Source organism: Pristiophorus japonicus, chromosome 1 (genome assembly GCF_044704955.1).
Source record: "Pristiophorus japonicus isolate sPriJap1 chromosome 1, sPriJap1.hap1, whole genome shotgun sequence".
Lineage (NCBI taxonomy): Eukaryota > Metazoa > Chordata > Chondrichthyes > Pristiophoridae > Pristiophorus > Pristiophorus japonicus.
In genome coordinates, this window is record NC_091977.1 from 48,803,143 (window position 1) to 48,822,119 (window position 18,977).

General features: G+C 42.9%; 1 protein-coding gene across 11 annotated transcripts in view; it reads left to right on the plus strand.

Moving 5' to 3' along the window:
- mast4 (microtubule associated serine/threonine kinase family member 4) overlaps nt 1–17,999 on the plus strand; it is a 532,941-nt gene extending 514,942 nt beyond the window's left edge. For all 11 annotated transcript variants that reach the window (XM_070879482.1, XM_070879491.1, XM_070879499.1 and 8 more), the window contains 5 exons: nt 1,886–2,112; nt 2,201–2,323; nt 8,164–8,300; nt 13,532–13,710; nt 14,614–17,999. In XM_070879482.1, the coding sequence (XP_070735583.1) occupies nt 1,886–2,112; nt 2,201–2,323; nt 8,164–8,300; nt 13,532–13,710; nt 14,614–16,655 (2,708 nt within the window). In that variant the 3' untranslated portion in view covers nt 16,656–17,999. The remainder of the gene's footprint in view (nt 1–1,885; nt 2,113–2,200; nt 2,324–8,163; nt 8,301–13,531; nt 13,711–14,613) is intronic.
- Nucleotides 18,000–18,977: the final 978 nt, after the last annotated feature.

Consider the following 18,977-nt stretch of genomic DNA (forward strand, 5'->3'; position numbering starts at 1 on the left):
TTATCGAGCTTTGAACTTCTCCAGTCTGTAGCAGAATTTCATTAGGAGCCAAAGAAAAACTTATCACAACAGCAAGCTTGCGGTAAGAGTTGATGATTATGCATATTTTCTTTAACAGAATTGTTGCATATTTTAGGAAGCCATACACAGTATAAACAATAAGCAAGACTAATGTTCTATGTGCAGTTAATGTGCTTCTGGGTATATTGAAATAACTATAAATCAAGCTATGCTAATGGAGATGGAAACGGTGAAGCTGTTGAAATTCAAAGCCTGCTTGGAATTGTGACATGAAAGGAGAAACAGTCCCAACGATCCTCCTCATTCGTTCAGGCTCTACATATTGTTGGGATCTAGTGGGGGTGGGGGTGGGGCTGTGAGGGGGAAGAGAATCAAAGAAATTTACAGCACGGAAGGAGGCCATTTCGGCCCATCGTGTCCGTGACAGCCGACAAAGATCTATCCAACCTAATCCCACTTTCCAGCTCTTGGTCCATCGCCTTGTAGGCTATGGCACTTCAAGTGCATATCCAGGTTCTTTTTAAATGTGAGGGTTTCTGCTTCTACTACCCTTTCAGGCAGTGAGTTCCAGACCCCCACAACCCTCTGGATGCAAACATTTCCCCCTCAAATCCCCTCTAAACCCCCTACCAATTACTTTAAATCTATGCTCCTTGGTTGTTGACCTCTCTGCTTAAGGAAATAGGTCCTTCCTATCCACCCTATCTAGGCCCCTCATAATTTTATACACCTGAATAAGGTCTCCCCTCGGCTTCCTCAAAGAAAACAACATCATCCAGGGACACTGTCTATTAAGAAATTCACACTGTTTTGCAGTCATTTTCACACATGGTATTGGTCCAGTAAGTGTTACCTGGGCCAGATCAGTTCCAGTCAACTTATCTTGCTGCCAGTCAATGGCAGCTCCCACCTTCAATATCATTGGTGGGTTTTGTGGGTCCTTCTCTATGATTTGCAGCAACAGTACCAGTTCAGACTGCCTCCAATGCTGCCCCAGGTTGCATGAATATAAAATCTACTCTAAACTCAACAAAATGACTTATCACACTGTTGGAAATCTATCGTGCTGAAAAGCACTGTCTGAGCCTATTTAATTCAAGTGCATGTTTAATTAACTTTGGTAACACATTGGTGGACATCAAATTGCTATGTGGAATATTTTAATGTCATCATCAAGCTATTTATTTTATTAAACTAGCGCACAACAGAATTTTACATGAACCAAATAACTGATGTGCTGCCAGAGAAAATTAAACCCCCTTGAGTGCTGATTCTTGCAAGTAACGAATCTCTTAACTCCAAATGGGACAAGAAGGTGAACATACTCCACAATGACTTTCCATCCATTAATAACATCATGTGGAACACGCTGACCTCCATCCTAAATTTCCAATATGCATGGCCATCTCGCAAAGGTCTGTGTTGGGAGCACTAATTCATAAAAGGAAATGAAGATTATAAGCTAACCCCACCCGAGAACGATGTCCCCTGACCCCTCCCCCCCAACCTTGCCCACCCACGACCTACCTTCTCCGGCCCAGGATTTGGTGAACTGACCCGGGCCACTTGTTTTCAGCCCGCAGCTGACCGGCCCTGTACTGACAAAGTTTGTCTCACAAAATGGACAGAGGCCTCTCGTCTGGTCTATCGGGTGTCCGGCGGGCTTTCTCTCCTGGCCAGCTGAACGAAAACCGTCAGTAGTTAAAATCTAGCCCGGAATGTTTAGGCATGTTTCTGATACCCGACACCGATTGTGAGTAAGATTGAAACCTTTAGGCTGTTATCACTATGTTTTCCCATGTATTCAGCCAGCAGTTAGCCACCAATCTAAAAGTTTTATTTTCATTGTGTCCTTTCATTTCAGATGTTTTTGGTGCTTCTCCATTGGCTAGCCCAATCTCCCCACATTCCCTTTCTTCTGACCCTTCATCAAGAGATTCATCACCTAGTCGAGACTCCTCCACAAGTTCTGGAAGTCCGAAGCCTCCTATAATTATCTACAGTTCAGGAAAGAAGTATGGTTTCACACTCCGAGCAATCAGAGTATACATGGGCGATAGTGATGTTTATACTGTCCATCATATTGTTTGGGTAAGTGCATGTGAGATGGCGCTGTGTAGATTTTCATCTTTTGATTGTTATAACACAATAAATCATTATTTTTATTTTTGGCTACTAGAATGTTGAAGAAGGGAGTGCGGCCCACACTGCAGGACTAAAGGCTGGAGATCTCATAACACATGTAAATAATGAACCAGTGCTTGGCCTCGTTCACACTGAGGTGGTAGAACTGCTTGTCAAGGTACACTTCAAAGGAACAAAAGATTTTATTCTGTGTAATATATTGTGGTGCAGCTATAGTTTTAATTTTTTCATAAAAACTCTATCATTCTTTTATTGAAAAATTAGAGATAGGGCCGAGGACTGAGTAATTATATACTCTTTGGTCATTTAAAGTTAGAAATTTAAATTGTTCAACTGATTTTTTTCATCTGTTTGAAAATAATAAATTGTTGTAAAAATGCCTCCCCTTTATGCTGATGTTTATGACCTATCATAGAATGGTTACAGCACGGAAGGAGGCCATTCGATCCGTCAAGCCCATGCTGCCATATTTGTCTCCTTTTTGGTCCCAATCTGCTCCACCCCTCCTCTTGCTACCCATTTACTATTTATATGCCTATAGAAGACTTTTGGATTACCTTTTATTTTAGCTGCCATTCTATTCTCAAACCCTCTCTTTGCCTCTCTTATATTGTGTCCAATTCTGGGCACCACACTTTAGGAAGGATGTGAAGGCCTTAGAGAGGGTGCAGAAAAGATTTACAAGAATGGTTCCAGGGATGAGGGACTTCAGTTACGTGGATAGACTGGAGAAGCTGGGGTTGTTCTCCTTAGAGCAGAGAAGGATGCGAGGGTCCAGACAGAGTAGAAACTGTTCCCATTGGCGGAAGGGTCGAGAACCAGAGGACACAGATTTAAGGTGATTGGCAAAAGAACCAAAGGCGACATAAGAAAAAACCTTTTCACGCAGCGAGTGGTTAGGATCTGGAATGCACTGCCTGATAGGAGGCTGGCAGCAGACACAATCACGGCTTTCAAAAGGGTTAGATAAGTACCTGAAGGAAAACATTTGCAGGGCTATGGGGAAAGGGCAGGGGAATGGGACTAGCTGAGAGTTGGCATGGGCTCGACGGGCCGAATGGCTGCCTTCAGTGCTGTAACCATTCTATGACTTCCTTACGCCCCTATTTATGAAGCTTAGGATCCCATATGCTTTTATAACTGCTTTCTCAACCTGCCCTGCCACTTTCAACGATTTGTGCACATATATCCCTAGGTCTCTCTGTTCATGCACCCCCTTTAGAATTGTACCCTTTAGTTTATATTGCCTTTCTTTGTTCTTCCTACCAAAATGTATCACTTTGCACTTTTCTGCATTAAATTTCATCTGCCACGTGTTCACTCATTTCACCAGCCTGTCTGTGTCCTCTTGAAGTCCATCGCTATCATCCTCACTGTTCACTACCATGTTTTGTGTCATCTGCAAATTTTGAAATTGTGCCCGTACACCCACATCCATGTCATTAATATATATCAAGAAAAGCACTGGTCCTAGAGCCGACCCTTCGGGAACACCCTAACTGTATACCTTCCTTCAGTCCGATAAACAATTGTTCACCACTACTCTGTTTCCTGGCACTTATTCAATTTCGTATCCATGCTGCCCCTATCCCTTTTAGTCCATGGGCTTCAACTTTGCTGGCAAGCCAATTATGTGGCACTTTATCAAACAGTTTTGGAAGTCCATGGACATCACATCAACCACATTGCCCTCATCAACCCTCTCTGTTACCTCATCAAAAAACTCAATCAAGTTAGTTAAAGACGAATTTGCCTTTAACAAATCCGTGCTGGCTTTCCTTAATTAATCCACACTTGTCCAAGCTACTGTTAATTTTGTCCCGGATTATAGTTTCTAAAAGTTTCCCCACTACCGAGGCTAACTCACTGGCCTGTAGATTCTGGGTTTATTCTTGCACCCTTTTTTGAACAAGATTGTAACATTTGCAATTCTCCAGTCCTCTGGCATCATCCCCATATCTAAGGAGGATTGGAAGATTATGGCCAGGAGCTCTGTAATTTCTACCTTTACTTCCCTCAGCATCCTGGGATGCATCCCATCCGGTCCTGGTGATTTTTCTACTTTAAGTATAGCCAGCGTTTCTAGTACCTCCTCTTTATCAATTTTTATCCCATCCCATGTGTTCAAATTAGCATGAGCTCCCCCGCAATGAGCTCACCAATGAAAGGGAAACTGCAGAATCAAAGCAACTTACCATTTTATGTTCAGATTTCTAATGGTAGCTTTTTTTTGTTGAAAAACAAATATTGTAGTGATGATTATTGTTACATATTCAAAAAACTCTCCTTTCTAATACAGTAAGGCCTTAAACACCCATTCTGCTCATTACTTAACATTTGAAGAGCTTGTCTCATAGAATGATTCAGCACAGTCGGAGGCCATTCAGCCCATACATAGCCCTGTAAATGTTTTCCTCTTGTGTAGTTATCCAATTCCCTTTTAAATCTGCGTCCACCATGCCCTCATGTCACCTCTGGTTCTTTTTGACCCTTCTGCCATTGGAAGCAGTTTTTATTTACTCTATCAAAACCATTTCCTGCCTATCTTTTGCACTATTTTACCTTTGCCACTTTATCCCTCTTATCCCTAATTTTCATAGCTACCCACAATGGGTATCATGCATCTTCAGAAATATTTTGTCTATGCTGCAAAATTGAAAGAAAGATTGCGTTTATATAGCACCTTTCACGACCACCGAACGTCCCAAAGTACTTTACAGTCAATTGAGTACTTGTTGAAGTGTAGTCGCTATTGTAATGTAGGAAATACGTCAGAAGATTTGCGCACAGCAAGCTCCCTCAAACAACTATGTGATAATGACCAGATAATCTAGGGCCGAAATTGACCCTCTCAGAGGGTTATTGCCCAGACGTGGTGGTCAGGGTGCCTCCCCACACCCTCTCCCCCCTGGGAATTGCCCCTGGGGCACTGCCAGCGAAAAGTGGTTTGCGCCCCGCGATTAGCACGGCACAAGCACGCCAATGACATCATCGCATTATCGCCGTGTGCGCTGATCCCTTATCGCCTTGTGCGGACCCCTTTGCCTTGCGGGAGCAAGATCTGTGTGGGGCGATGCCACCGACAGCTTCTCGGTGCGACAGCCCACAGCCGCCCTTATAGGGTATGTGGCCCCACGGTGACCGCCATCTTGTTTGGCCGCTGGCCAGGCCGAAACCTTCCTTGGTGGTCCAGTGGGCGCCACTGAAGTGGTTGCCGCAGTCCTAGCGGCTCTCCCCTTTAAGTGGAGGGGAAGGATATTGCGACGCGGCGGCAGTGGCGCTATTGATGTTAGTTACGCGCTGATGTCACCAGCGCAGTGCGAACGCCCGGGTTACTGCCCCCTTAATTTGTTTTTACTCTAAAGTACCTAATTGCTGTCAATTTAGCCCGTCTCACCGAAGGCAATTTCTTCCCCTCTTTTTTTAATGCTGGTTAAAAGATAAATATCGACCAGGACACCAGGGGTAACTTCCCTGCTCTTCTTTGAAATAGTGCCATGGGATCTTTTACATCCACCTCCGAAAGATGGCACCTCTGACAGTGCAGCACTCCCTCAGCACTGCACTGTGGAGAGTCAGTCTAGATTTTTCTGCTCCAGTCTATGGAGTGGAACTTGAACCCACAATCTTCTGGCTTCGAGGCGAGGGTGCCACCCACTGACACAACTGTGTGCCACCTTTCCCAGTGCCACATCATACCACTGCTTTAAACTAGTTTTCTTTCAATGCTCTCGAGAGTTAATCTGTGCATCTGTGGTTATAACAAAACATTAGCCTCTCTGCTTGGTGAGCTGGAGAAGTACTAATGAAATACAGGTGCAAGGAGCATCTAATGGAGAGCCAGATTACATTTAATATCAGGCATTTTTTGATGTTGTCCAGCAGCACTCTGCGGTCTGAGCACCTCCCCACAACACATGGACAATCACCATCCCGCCCACATTGCTGACACCACATGTAGCAAATTCCTGTCGCTGTAATCTTTTGTGCTTCATGTACAGCAGTGGGCTGAGATGTAGTGTTGTACTCCCGCTAGTGAATGCACCTTTTGGCAGATCTGCTTCTCTACCTTCCCTCCCTTTTGTAGCACAAATTCGTTTCTCTTTCATCTGGAAGAGTATGTTTCAAGGAGAATGTTTCCTGAGAACAGCTATGTTCTGCTCTGGGGAAATCATCTAGCAATCTTTTGGCACTATGCTTGCTGGCTGAAATACATGAGAAAACTGTAAACCGCTACATAAGAGGAGCTTTAATTTAAGGAGCATATTTGAAACTTCCCCCCCCCCCCCCCAATTAATCATTAAGCAGAAAGGGACTTAATTGACACGCACATTGCTGAAAGAAAAGCTGCAAATGCCCCAAATCCCTAAATTCCTTTCTAATATCAGTCACATAGTGGTGTAACATCCTGATCTGTTTTCACCAGGTGTAAAACATCCATTTTCCGCAGTTGTTTTGTTGTTGCTCAATAAATGAAGTGATGGCAGTAAATTAGTGCTCGATACTAAATGCCGAAGAAGTCGGCTGTACATTAAATACAAGTTGCTAGCATGATTTTTTTCCTTTTTTGAAAAGTATATGCAACCTCATTCTCCATGTAGCAACCCAAGACGGTTAAATAAATGTCCCATTTGTGGAAAGTCTGCCTCGGAGATTTATCGCATTCTCTGGCTGTAGGGGAGATGGTAATAATTTGAAATACTGCGAGATTTCTTTTGTATGCAGCAGCAGAATATGTGCAGGGGAAGACTGGGATTGAATCTGCAATCTATGTAATAATGGTAAAGGGACATACTAAATACTAAATACTGAGGATGTCAGAAATGTAAGCATTGGCTTCCCTTCTCCAAACCCCTGTTTCTTTTTTTCTCCTCGTCTCTAATGGCAGCTGGTCATTATCCCACCATTCACATCCTATCTTGACTAATGTTTTTCTAATTCCTGGCATTACCATTTGAATTTGGGCCGTTATCCCTTTTGTCTCTCTAATCTCTCCTGTCTTCCACCCTATCGCAGACCTTCCCTTTTGTTATTTCTTCCCCTCCCCCTTTCAGTGCTTGTTAAGAATCCGTTCTTTCCGAACACTCTCCAGTTCTGACGAAGGGTCATTGACCCGAAATGTTAACTCTCTTTCTCTCCACAGATGCTGCCTAACCTGCTGAGATTTCCAGCATTTTTTGTTTTTATCTCTAGTAGTTTATTTTTTTCTTACTGTTATATTGTTGGCTCTCAAATGCTTTGCTTACAAGGGATTGAATTCCTCTGGTTATATGTTATAACGTTTGGTTAAAAAGTACTATGTGGATATATTTTAACATAAGAACATAAGAATTAGGAACAGGAGTAGGCCATCTAGCCCCTTGAGCCTGCTCCGCCATTCAAAAAGATCATGGCTGATCTGGCCGTGGACTCCGCTCCCCATAACCCTTAATTCCCTTATTGGTTAAAAATCTATCTATCTGTGACTTGAATACATTCAATGAGCTAGCCTCAACTGCTTCCTTGGGCAGAGAATTCCACAGATTCACAACCCTCTGGGAGAAGAAATTCCTTCTCAACTCGGTTTTAAATTGGCTCCCCCGTATTTTGAGGCTGTGCCCCCTAGTTCTAGTCTCCCCGACCAGTGGAAACAACCTCTCTGCCTCGATCTTGTCTATCCCTTTCATTATTTTAAATGTTTCTATAAGATCCCCCCTCATCCTTCTGAACTCCAACGAGTAAAGACCCAGTCACTTTATCAATGTTTTATCAATAGCACACATTTAGGACATAAAATGTTACTTTTAACAGAGTGACTCCTGCCAATGCACCCCATGCACAGACCACTTCCAGTTTGTTGGCCGCAGTCATGTCCTAGTTTTAATTCTGGCATTGAATTGCAGTCCTAGCTTGATTTTTGTCTGCACATTACTGATCAGCGAACTTAGCTGTGGAATATATTCATTAATTGAATGTTCATTCCGTACAAATAACTATTTTCCAATTTACTGTGACTAGAGTGGAAACAAGGTCGCTATCACAACTACACCATTTGAGAATACATCAATCAGAACTGGTCCAGCAAGGAGACCCAGCTACAGGAGCAGAATGATGAGGCGGAGTAAAAAAAACAAAAAGAAGGAAGGCCAAGAAAGGTACCTGCTATTTCCCTACTTTTTAAAATACAACATGAATCCCGGAGCGAGGAAAACCATTCGGCCTATTAAGCCGCACTTCTTCCAGAGTCCAAGTATGATTATTTTATCACAGATTCTCTTTTCCCACCCCTTCCTATCGTACCCTGGGAGGGAGGAGGGGAATAAGAACATAAGATATAGGAGCAGTAGGCCGTACGGCCCATCAAGCCTGCTCCGCCATTCAATAAGATCATGGCTGATCTGATCATGGACTCAGCTCCACTTCCCCGCCCGCTCCCCTTATCCCCTTATTGCTTAAGAAACCGTCTATTTCTGTCTTAAATTTATTCAATGTCCCAGCTTCCACAGCTCTCTGAGGCAGCAAATTCCACAGATCCACAACCCAATAAGAGAAGAAATTTCTCCTCATCTCTGTTTTAAATGGGCGGCCCCTTATTCTGAAATCATGCCCTCTAGTTCTAATCTCCTCCATCCATGGAAATATCCTCTCTGCTATTAAGATCACTAACCCTCTTAGGAATTATTAATCCAGAGACGATGGAGGAGTATTTCCTGGAGTGTATTAGGGATGGTTTTCTAGACCAATATGTCAAGGAACCAACCAAAGGGCTGGCCATCCTAGACTGCGTGATGTGCAATGAGAAAGGACTAATTAGCAATCTTGTTGTGCGAGGCTCCATGGGGAAGAGTGACTATAATATGGTAGAATTCTTTATTAAGATGGAGAGTGACACAGTTAATTCAGAAACTTGGGTCCTGAATTTAAGGAGTGGTAACTTTGATGGTATGAGACGTGAATTGGCTAGAATAGACTGGCGAATGATACTTAAAGGGTTGACGGTGGATAGGCAATGGCAAACATTTAAAGATCACATGGATGAACTTCAACAATTGTACATCCCTGTCTGGAGTAAAAATAAAACGGGGAAGGTGGCTCAACCGTGGTAACAAGGGAAATTAGGGATAGTGTTCGATCCAAGGAAGAGGCATATAAATTAGCCAGAAAAAGCAGTGAACCTGAGGACTAGGAGAAATTTATAATTCAGCAGAGAAGGACAAAGAGTTTAACTAAGAGGGGAAAAATAGAGTACAAGAGGAAGCTTGCTGGGTACATAAAAACTCACTGCAAAAGCTTCTATAGATATGTGAAGAGAAAAAGATTAGTGAAGACAAACGTAGGTCCCTTGCAGTCAGATTCAGGTGAATTTATAATGGGGAACAAAGAAATGGCAGACCAGTTGAACAAATACTTTGGTTCTGTCTTCACAAATAACCTTCAGGAAATACTAGGGGTCCGAGGGTCTAGTGAGAAGGAGGAACTGAAGGAAATCCTTATTCGGCGTGAAATTGTGTTAGGGAAATTGATGGAATTAAAGGCCGATAAATCCCCGGGGCCTGATAGTCTGCATCCCAGAGTACTTGGGGAAGTGGCATTGGTGATCATTTTCCAACATTCTATTGACTCTGGATCAGTTCCTATGGACTGGAGGGTAGCTAATGTAACCCCACTTCTTTAAAAAGGAGTGAGAGAGAAAATGGGTAATTATAGACCGGTTAGCCTGACATCAGTAGTGGGGAAAATGTTGCAATCAATTATTAAAGATGAAATAGCAGCGCATTTGGAAAGCAGTGACCGGATCGGTCCAAGTTAGCATGGATTTATGAAAGGGAAATCATGCTTGACAAATCTTCCAGAATTTTTTGAGCATGTAACTAGTAGAGTGGACAAGGGAGAACCAGTGAATGTGATGTACTTGGACTTCCAAAAGGCTTTTGACAAGGTCCCACACAAGAGATTGGTGTGCAAAATTAAAGCACATGGTATTGGGGGTAATGTACTGACATGGATAGAGAACTGGTTGGCAGACAGGAAGCAGAGAGTCGGGATAAATGGGTCCTTTTCAGAATGGCAGGCAGTGACTAGTGGAGTGCCGCAGGACTCAATGCTGGGACCCCAGCTATTTACAATATACATTAATGATTTAGATGAAGGAATGGAGTGTAATATCTCCAAGTTTGCGGATAACACTAAACTGGGTGGCGGTGTGAGCTGTGAGGAGGATACTAAAAGGCTGCAGGGTGACTTGGACAGGTTAGGTGAGTGGGCAAATGCATGGCAGATGCAGTATAATGTGGATAAATGTGAGGTTATTCACTTTGGTGGCAAAAACACGAAGGCAGAATATTATCTGAATGGCGGCAGATTAGGAAAATGGGTGGTGCAACGAGACCTGGGTGTCATTGTACATCAGTCATTGAAAGTTGGCATGCAGGTACAGCAGGCGATGAAGAAGGCAAATGGAATGCTGACCTTCATAGCTTGGGAATTTGAGTATAGGAGCAGGGAGATCTTACTGCAGTTGTACAGGGCCTTGGTGAGGCCTCACCTGGAATATTGTGTTCAGTTTTGGTCTCCTAATCTGAGAAAGGACGTTCTTGCAATTGAGGGAGTGCAGTGAAGGTTCACCAGACTGATTCCCGGGATGGCAGGACTGACATATGAGGAGAGACTGGATCGACTGGGCCTGTATTCACTGGAGTTTCGAAGGATGAGAGGGGATCTCATAGAAACACACACAATTCTGACGGGACTGGACAGGTTAGATCCGGGAAGAATGTTCCCGATGTTGGGTAAGTCCAGAGCCAGGAGACACAGTCTAAGGATAAGGGGTAAGCCATTTCGGACTGAGATGAGGAGAAACTTCTTCACTCAGAGAATTGTAACCTGTGGAATTCCCTACTGCAGAGAGTTGTTGATGCCAGTTCATTGGATATATTCAAGGAGGAGTTAGATATGGCCCTTACAGCTAAAGGAATCGAGGGGTATGGATAGAAAGCAGGAAAGGGGTACTGATGTGAATGATCAGCCATGATCTTATTGAATGGTAGTGCAGGCTCGAAGGACGGAATGGCCTACTCCTGCACCTATTTTCTATGTTTCTATGAATACTTCTAAAGGTATTAATTGACTCCAGATGAACTACCACCTCTGGGAGTTTCTTCCACGTGTCCACTATCATTTTTTAGAATTCTGTCTTTGATCAAGTCTTATTGGGGTCCAAATGGGGCGCACTTACCGTTTTGTAAGTGTTCTGTTGGGGCGGATAATCCGGCAAAATTCAAAACTTTATTTTTTTTCTACCCAGAGTGACGTTGCAGTTGTCAGCGGGGAGAAAGTGGGGGCAGGTCAGAACGGCCGCCGCTCCAAGTCATTAGCGCTGCGCTAACGCATCACAACGTCCCTCCCCTTCAGTTAAAGGGGAGGGCCACTGTGAACTTTGCAGCCACTTTAGTAGCAAACACTGGGACACCAGGGAGGGTTTCGGCAGGGCCAGCGGCCTGGCACCCAAGACGGGGTGCCAGGCTGCCTGTTGGTGGCCCGGCCAAACCCGTTGGCATAATTCTCGAACCGAGCCAGCAGTCGGCCGACAATAAAAAAAATCACACGGCGTTGCCGGCAGTGCAACCTCCCCTTTTAACGGTAGACGTGCCGCCCAGCCACAAACAACTCCCTGCTGGGGAAAGTTATCAGTGGCACCGACCGGCTGGGGGGAATTCCGCGCTGTGGTCGCCACCGGTTGGTAAGGGGTTGGCGCGTGAAAACGAGCGATCCGGTAACCGGTTTCTACCGCTTCCGGCCCGAGGGTAACTGCAGTCGGGTTGGCCCATCTGTCCACCCCCCCCCCCGGTCGGTAAGGCCTCTCCGCTCCATTCCTGCCTCTTAGTGGCGGTAATAGAGCTTATGGAGGGGGCCAATTTTGGCCCCATTGAATTTTGAACTTAATGCCCTCTAGTGTTATATTGGTTGCACAGGACTAAAGGCTTGCTTACTTCAACTGTTTCTATATCTCAGCAGGCTAAAGACCTATATCAGGTACCCCAACAAGTCTATTTTTCACCAGTGGAGAAAAAAGTTTAGTTGTTTCATATTTCTTCGAAACTTAGTAGCTAAGGCCTTCCTTCTGAATCTTTTCTAAGGCATCTGTATCCTTTTAGAGAAAGAGTGACTAAACTGCATGACATACTCCAGAATTGGCCTATTAAACTGGCAGTGCCCGTCTGAATTGTTCTGATCTGTAATCCAATAACTTGCAGGTGGAATCCAATGCCCAATTTGATATATTGATAACTGGCCACATGGTTTCAGCGTATGATCCATGATCACACCCAACTTTTCTTCATACATTGCCAGTGGAGACCCTTTCATGTTATACACATGTTTACTATTCCTATATTCATTGTGATATGTTTATCCACATAAAATACATCTGTTGTATCTCAAAATATCTACATAATTGGTCCAAATTTCCAGAAAGATACTTCATCTCCTTTCTACTTGTTACTGTCTTCATGGCTACCTATCATTGGTAACTTTAATATTATTTCTCCAGAACCTCTTCCATATTGTGAAGAGTTGGACTCCCAGAACAGATTCTAGTTATTTTTGCAAGGCAAAACATTTATTTAGTTGTTGAGCTAATTCTTCATCTGTCTTGACAATCTGCCATCTATGTTCCACATTCTTTAATCTTTCCTAACTAATCTCACATGAGGTATGAACATAAGAAATAGGAGCAGGAGTAGGCCATTCGGCCCCTCGAGCCTGCTCCGCCATTCAATAAGATCATGGCTGATCATCTACCTCAACTCCACTTTCCTGCCCTATCCCCATATCCCTTGATTCCCTTAATAATACTTTGCTGAAAATCTGAACAGGCTACATCTACCAGGCTATTCTCCAGGAATCTCAAGGAATTCCAGTAGGTTTGTGAGTCATGAACTTTTACTTTAAAACAATGCTGACTGCTCCCTATGATACCTGTGCCTATTATAGCATCTTGTAGAATGGTCTTGATGATTTTTTTTCTGATAAAGTTGTTAGGCTAAGTGGCTTATAATTACCAAGTGCATGCCATTATCCTTTTTTGAGGATTACAACTAGATTTTTCATCCTCTGAAGCTGAAGTGCTACTCCAGTATTTATGGAGCTCTGAAAATATCAGCCAAAGTATCACTACTTTCCTCTTTAATTCCTTGAGAATTCTAGGATGTATCCCATCCAGCCCAAAAGCCTTGTGGATACCGATTTCTTCCAGTTTCTGCATAGCACATTCTTCAGTAACTTGGTGTGTTTTGGATCACTTCATCACAATCCTAAAATAAAGACTGATCTTGAGTAAAGAATGCTAAATTTAACCAGTACCATCTTTATTATTATTTCTGAACAGAAGGCGATCGCTCTTCAAAAAGTTTGCAAAGCAGCCCGTCATTCTTCATACCAGCCGAAGTTTCTCCTCGTTGAACCGTTCACTCTCGTCTAGTGACAGTATGCCTGGGTCACCCACACATAGTTTATCTCCCAGGTCACCAACACAAAGCTTTCGTTCAGCCCCCGATTTTCTATCTGGTGAGTTTTCAACTTGAGAGATAATTTCACAGCTTGGATAAATTCACGCAACTGAGAGATGCTGTAAACTTAATAACATCTTCGTACATGTGACCTGTGCAAGAGCCTGGACCATGACACTCATTTCACCTCGGGACATCACAGTTGAGTTAAATGCTGACCTAGCCCAATACCCACACACATGCACTTTCCAGTAGAGGTCACTGCAGAAAGAACCTTAGCAAGTTTTTCATCATCCTTGCCCAGTGACGTTAAGGCAAATTGTAGTACTCCTACTGTTGACCGATATGACACAAGCTAACACACTGACAGTCCAGGTATTGGACACAGGACCTTTGTGATCTCCTGTCTAAGTAGCACATGACTGGGTACGTGGAATGGTTACAGCACAGAAGGAGGTCATTCGGTCCGTCGAGCCCGTGCCGGCGCTCATTTACCCATTGAACCCCAGTGGGCCCTTAGAATGTGTTGAGTTAATGCCTTCAATCATACATGGTGGTTGGTATCAGATTCTAGCTCCTGAGATTTCTTGGTCAAATTCATTAATTTACAGTTTTATTAGCCGTAATACAATACTACAGAGTCTTGTTATTTCCACAATGTTGAACCAGAATACTTGTAGCTGACAAGATTCTTCATACCAGCCGAAGTTTCTCCTCGTTGAACTGTTCGCTCTCGTCTCGTGACAGTATGCCTGGGTCACCCACACATAGTTTATCCCCCAGGTCACCAACACAAAGCTTTCGTTCAGCCCCCGATTTGTCAGCTACAAATATAGTGGCAAGTTTAGCAAGGTGATGGAAGTGTCTTTTTCTTAATAATGTAAAATATATAAACTGAGGCTCATAGTTTAGGGAAACAATTGACAAACTAACCACTGTAAAATGCTTTATATTTTAACAGGTACAAATTCCTCACAAAGCAGTTCCCCCAGCTCAAGTGCTCCAAATTCCCCTGCTGGCTCTGGTCATATTAGACCAAGTACACTTCACGGATTGAGTTCAAAGCTAGGTGGACAAAGGTACAGATCAGGGAGACGTAAATCAGCTGGTAGTATCCCTCTATCCCCCCTGGCAAGAACCCCTTCTCCTACGCCCCAGCCAACTTCACCGCAGAGGTCACCATCACCCTTGCTTGGGCACTCGGTTGGAAGTTCCAAAATGGCGCACACTTTTCCAGCTAAGATGCACTCGCCACCAACTATTTTAAGACACATGGTTCGGCCTAAAAGTGCCGAGCCTCCAAGGTCACCATTATTAAAGAGAGTGCAGTCTGCTGAAAAACTTTCTCCATCTTATACTTCTGACAAGAAACAATTGGGTGTTCGTAAGCATAGCCTGGAAACATCTCAAGCGGAAGGAAGGAAAGAGTCTTTACAGAGAGATTTGTGTCTACATAGTTTAGAAGAGAATGCACTCGAAATGCCGTCCCTCACCAAAGTTCGGCCTGTGGAGCAGGGGTGTCTCAAGCGTCCTGTAGCAAGAAAGATGGGAAGACAAGAGTCACTCGATGAGGTTGATAAAGAGAAACTAAAGGCGATAGTTGTAAAGAAAAAAAACAACTGGAATGTTAGACGAGAATCTCTTCAAAAACAAAATGCGATACATGACCCAAACTCTGGACATGAAAGTATGGCTCAAGCGACTGTAGAGGTGGGTGAGTTTAATTTGGAAGTTGCTGAAAATTCTAAGTGTAATGAAATTAAAATGCAAAGTTCAGATGCACAGCGCATCATAGCAGGTGGCCCACTGTTATTGTCATACAAGAAGCTATGTACAAACTCCAGTGTTCACGATGACAACCCATCAGTGTTGCAAACTGCACATCCTGATTCAGAGATTGGAAGTTGCACGTCAACTCCTGGTGCACTCAACTCTGAGAAACTTGCACAACCATCCGCGACTTCCCTAAAGGTGGAGAAATTCTGTGCAAAGGAAAGTGATGCAGAAGGGCCTGAAAACCACACACACGAGTCAAATGTCCGTGATAGGTTGGAAGCCAAGACTTCAAATATGGAACTTTTGGGAAGCAAAAAATGTCACAGAGAAACTAATATTGCTAAGGATTCATCAGAAATGTTCAAGAGTGAAATGATCTCATCTGCCCATAACACTCAACCAAAGACACTAATATCTTTGAACAAAGAGGAATCTTCAATTGTCAAGAAAAATAATACAGCAAATACCACATGCACCGCTCACATTCATTTGAGGTCAACCCCATCTGACTGTTCCAAGATAGTAACGGGAATGGCTCAAGTTTCTTTAGACAAACCACAGTTAAGTTTAATGACTGAGAGTATTACTAGGCAGATGACTGAATGTAAAATGGATGGCAGATCTATTTTGTGCCTAAAGCCACTGGAAGGCACCCTTGATATTGCTTTCTTGTCCGGTCCGAGTACATCAAAGACAGAGACATATTTATCTACGAGACATGAACAGAAGAGCTCGTCGGTAAAGAGCACGTTACGCCCCAATAATAATGCACAATCCTCTCTTTCAAAAAGCAACACGCTTGATGGTCACTGTGGCAAGGCAGATGAAACAAAGAACGTTTCTCAAAGCTTACTCCTTCGTCATTTATCAGTTGAAGCCGTGCCAGTAGGTGGAAAGCCTGAGACAAAGGAAAAGAGTTCAGCGCGTTCGATAAAGGATCGAACCTGCGAGACCGAATGCAGTCTCGGAGCTGCAACTCAAAGCGCAAGCTCAGAAATGTGTGCATCTACTGAGAGAAAAGACAGCAAGGACTTGAAGGGAAATAAGCAAGTTAGTTATTCACAGTCGTGTCCTGTGAAGAAAGGGAACACTCGGAAAGACCCACCAAAATTGTCCTCCGTGCAGCACCAAACTCCTGCTTGCAGTACACACCCAGAAGTGGACACAAGCAACCAAAAACAATGCCCAAAGGAAGCATTACAGGACAGGCAACCTAAGAATTCATAGCAGCTCGAAATGGAGGGTTTTAGTGCAGTAAAAATGAAGGCAAAATTGCAAGAGGCATAAATAAACTGACAACAGTACTTTTACGCATTCGTAAGCATGGCCGAATCGTGTTTCTCAGTAAATAAAGCCTTTGGGTTGTTACCGTCACAAAATTTAAACATTGTTTTCTGCCCCTCCCCCCCAATTGCTTTGTTTATGATGACCAATAGAAATGGCCTGGTATTTATACAAGATCACTTGAATGTCTGAAATATTGGGTGTAGAAAGATCTTTTATGTAGATATAATGTAATAAATGGTTTCTGCGGATTGGGGGGAAAACATTTGCGGGCATAATCTAACCATAAAGACATGTAACACACTTCTTGTTCTCTGTGGTAACACGAATAAAATGTCCATTGTGTGGTTTAAAAAGTGGTGGTGTTATTTCATCTGTAACAATTTTTCACATGAAAGCACCTTTAGTGGCATTCAGTAAAAATTGCTATATAAATGGAACATTGTGTGGCTATGGAAAAGCTTGCTATTTTTAGCAGGTAATGCTAAAATTTACATTCCGTTTGAATGCATTGAGTAGCTCTGTACATTTCAAATAACATCACTTCATTTCTAAGGAAAAGCTGTACATATGATTATCTACAGAAACAAGTTTATGGGGTTTTTTTGTTCAAAAAGAAGTGGGGATGCATTGGAGCCACTCAGTGCTGAATGGAATTGGCTTTTATTTTTAAATTAATTTGGCTAAGCCTTTATCTGTTTTTGTGTAGAACAACGGGATTTAGTGTTTGTTTTGGTTGAAATAAGCGGGAATGCACAGGTAGGAACACATCATAGTGCTGAGAAGACTTGGGTATGTATTACTTGGTTGAGAAAAACCCCTGTAAAGAAGTTATCACCCATTCTACAGCCTTTTTAAAAAAAAATATCTGTGCTCTTGGCCAGTTTTAAAGCATATTAAACACTTGTTTACAAACGTACCAGAGGTGTAAATAACTCTATATGGCAATGTTACTTTTGCCAAATCTATGTGTGGCATTTTGGAAACCTCACAGGTATTTTGCTTGTATATGTACGAATTTATGTTTTTGGTAATAATGTACCAACAAGCTGTTGAACATGTGAAGAATGTTGGGCTGTGTGGGATCTGGTTTGTTGTGTTCTGGTGTGGCGCAGGTGAAGTTAGGTGTGTGCTGTACCTGTTGGCTTGGAGTACTCGCTGTAGTCGCACTGATGCTTAAAGCAACAATTTGGAATATGCTGTCAGAACTGTGCAATAAAAAAAAAATGTTTGCAGCTTCTGTGTTTTGTTTTTCCACCACAGAGCTTTGTGAATGTTCTAACTGTTGTATCGTAATGAAAAAAATATTTATACTTATGCATTTGCATATCACAAAAAAATAAATGGTTTTCAGCATGAAAAGATGTCTGTTCATTACAGCAGTTGAAAGTCTTACTATTCTTTCGATAAGCAACTTTAAAAAAAAGTTAAACAGATCAAAGTCGGGTTCTGGCTTTCCAAAGTCCATCTGTAATAATGTTTGGTCTTTGGCAAATATATGAATGTAGCATATGGAAAAATGTGTCTCGATGGGCTTTCTTGCATTATCCAAGTATTTGTTAGGGCTATCCTTTTAATTATCCTGTATTTTTCTAACTATGTAGTCAAGTTGTATGACAGCAGCACTTTAAGGGGCGCCTTTGTTCTCCATTGATGGAACTCGCGTCTAGTTGCTCACAGGTTTGTTTTGGGTTTGGAGGCCCCGTTCATGGTGGTACTTAGATATCCTGATCTGAGTTTGTGGGGATACGTCAGGCAATTTTTTTTATTCGTTCTGGGATGTGGGCATCGCAGGTAAGGCCAGCATTTATTGCCATCCCTAATTGCCCTTGAGTTGCCTTCTTGAACCGCTGCAGGCCATGTGGTAAAGGTACTCCCACAGTGCTGTTACAGAGGGAGTTTGAGAATTTTGACCCAGTATTAGAAATTAAGGGTACCTGGAAATGATACAGTATCGTGTTTATTGATTGTATGTTTTTGCTCAAGACAAGTAAAGGGTTAATATATAAGCTATGTTTTACCTGAGAATGCTTAAGTTTTGCTTTCCCAAGACAGTCTTTTTAATGAGTTAGATTAGAGAATGCATAACATTTTGACTTAAGTCTTTAATTTGGCCAACGAAGGCCCAACCTAATGTTTTTTCCATTATTATTAATAACAATTACAGGTGTAGCGTCGAAAATCCGGAATGCTCCGGACTCTGGACCGATCGGTAGCAGAGTTGTCCGGAATCTGTAAAATGTTCCGGTATCCGGACCTGCCGAC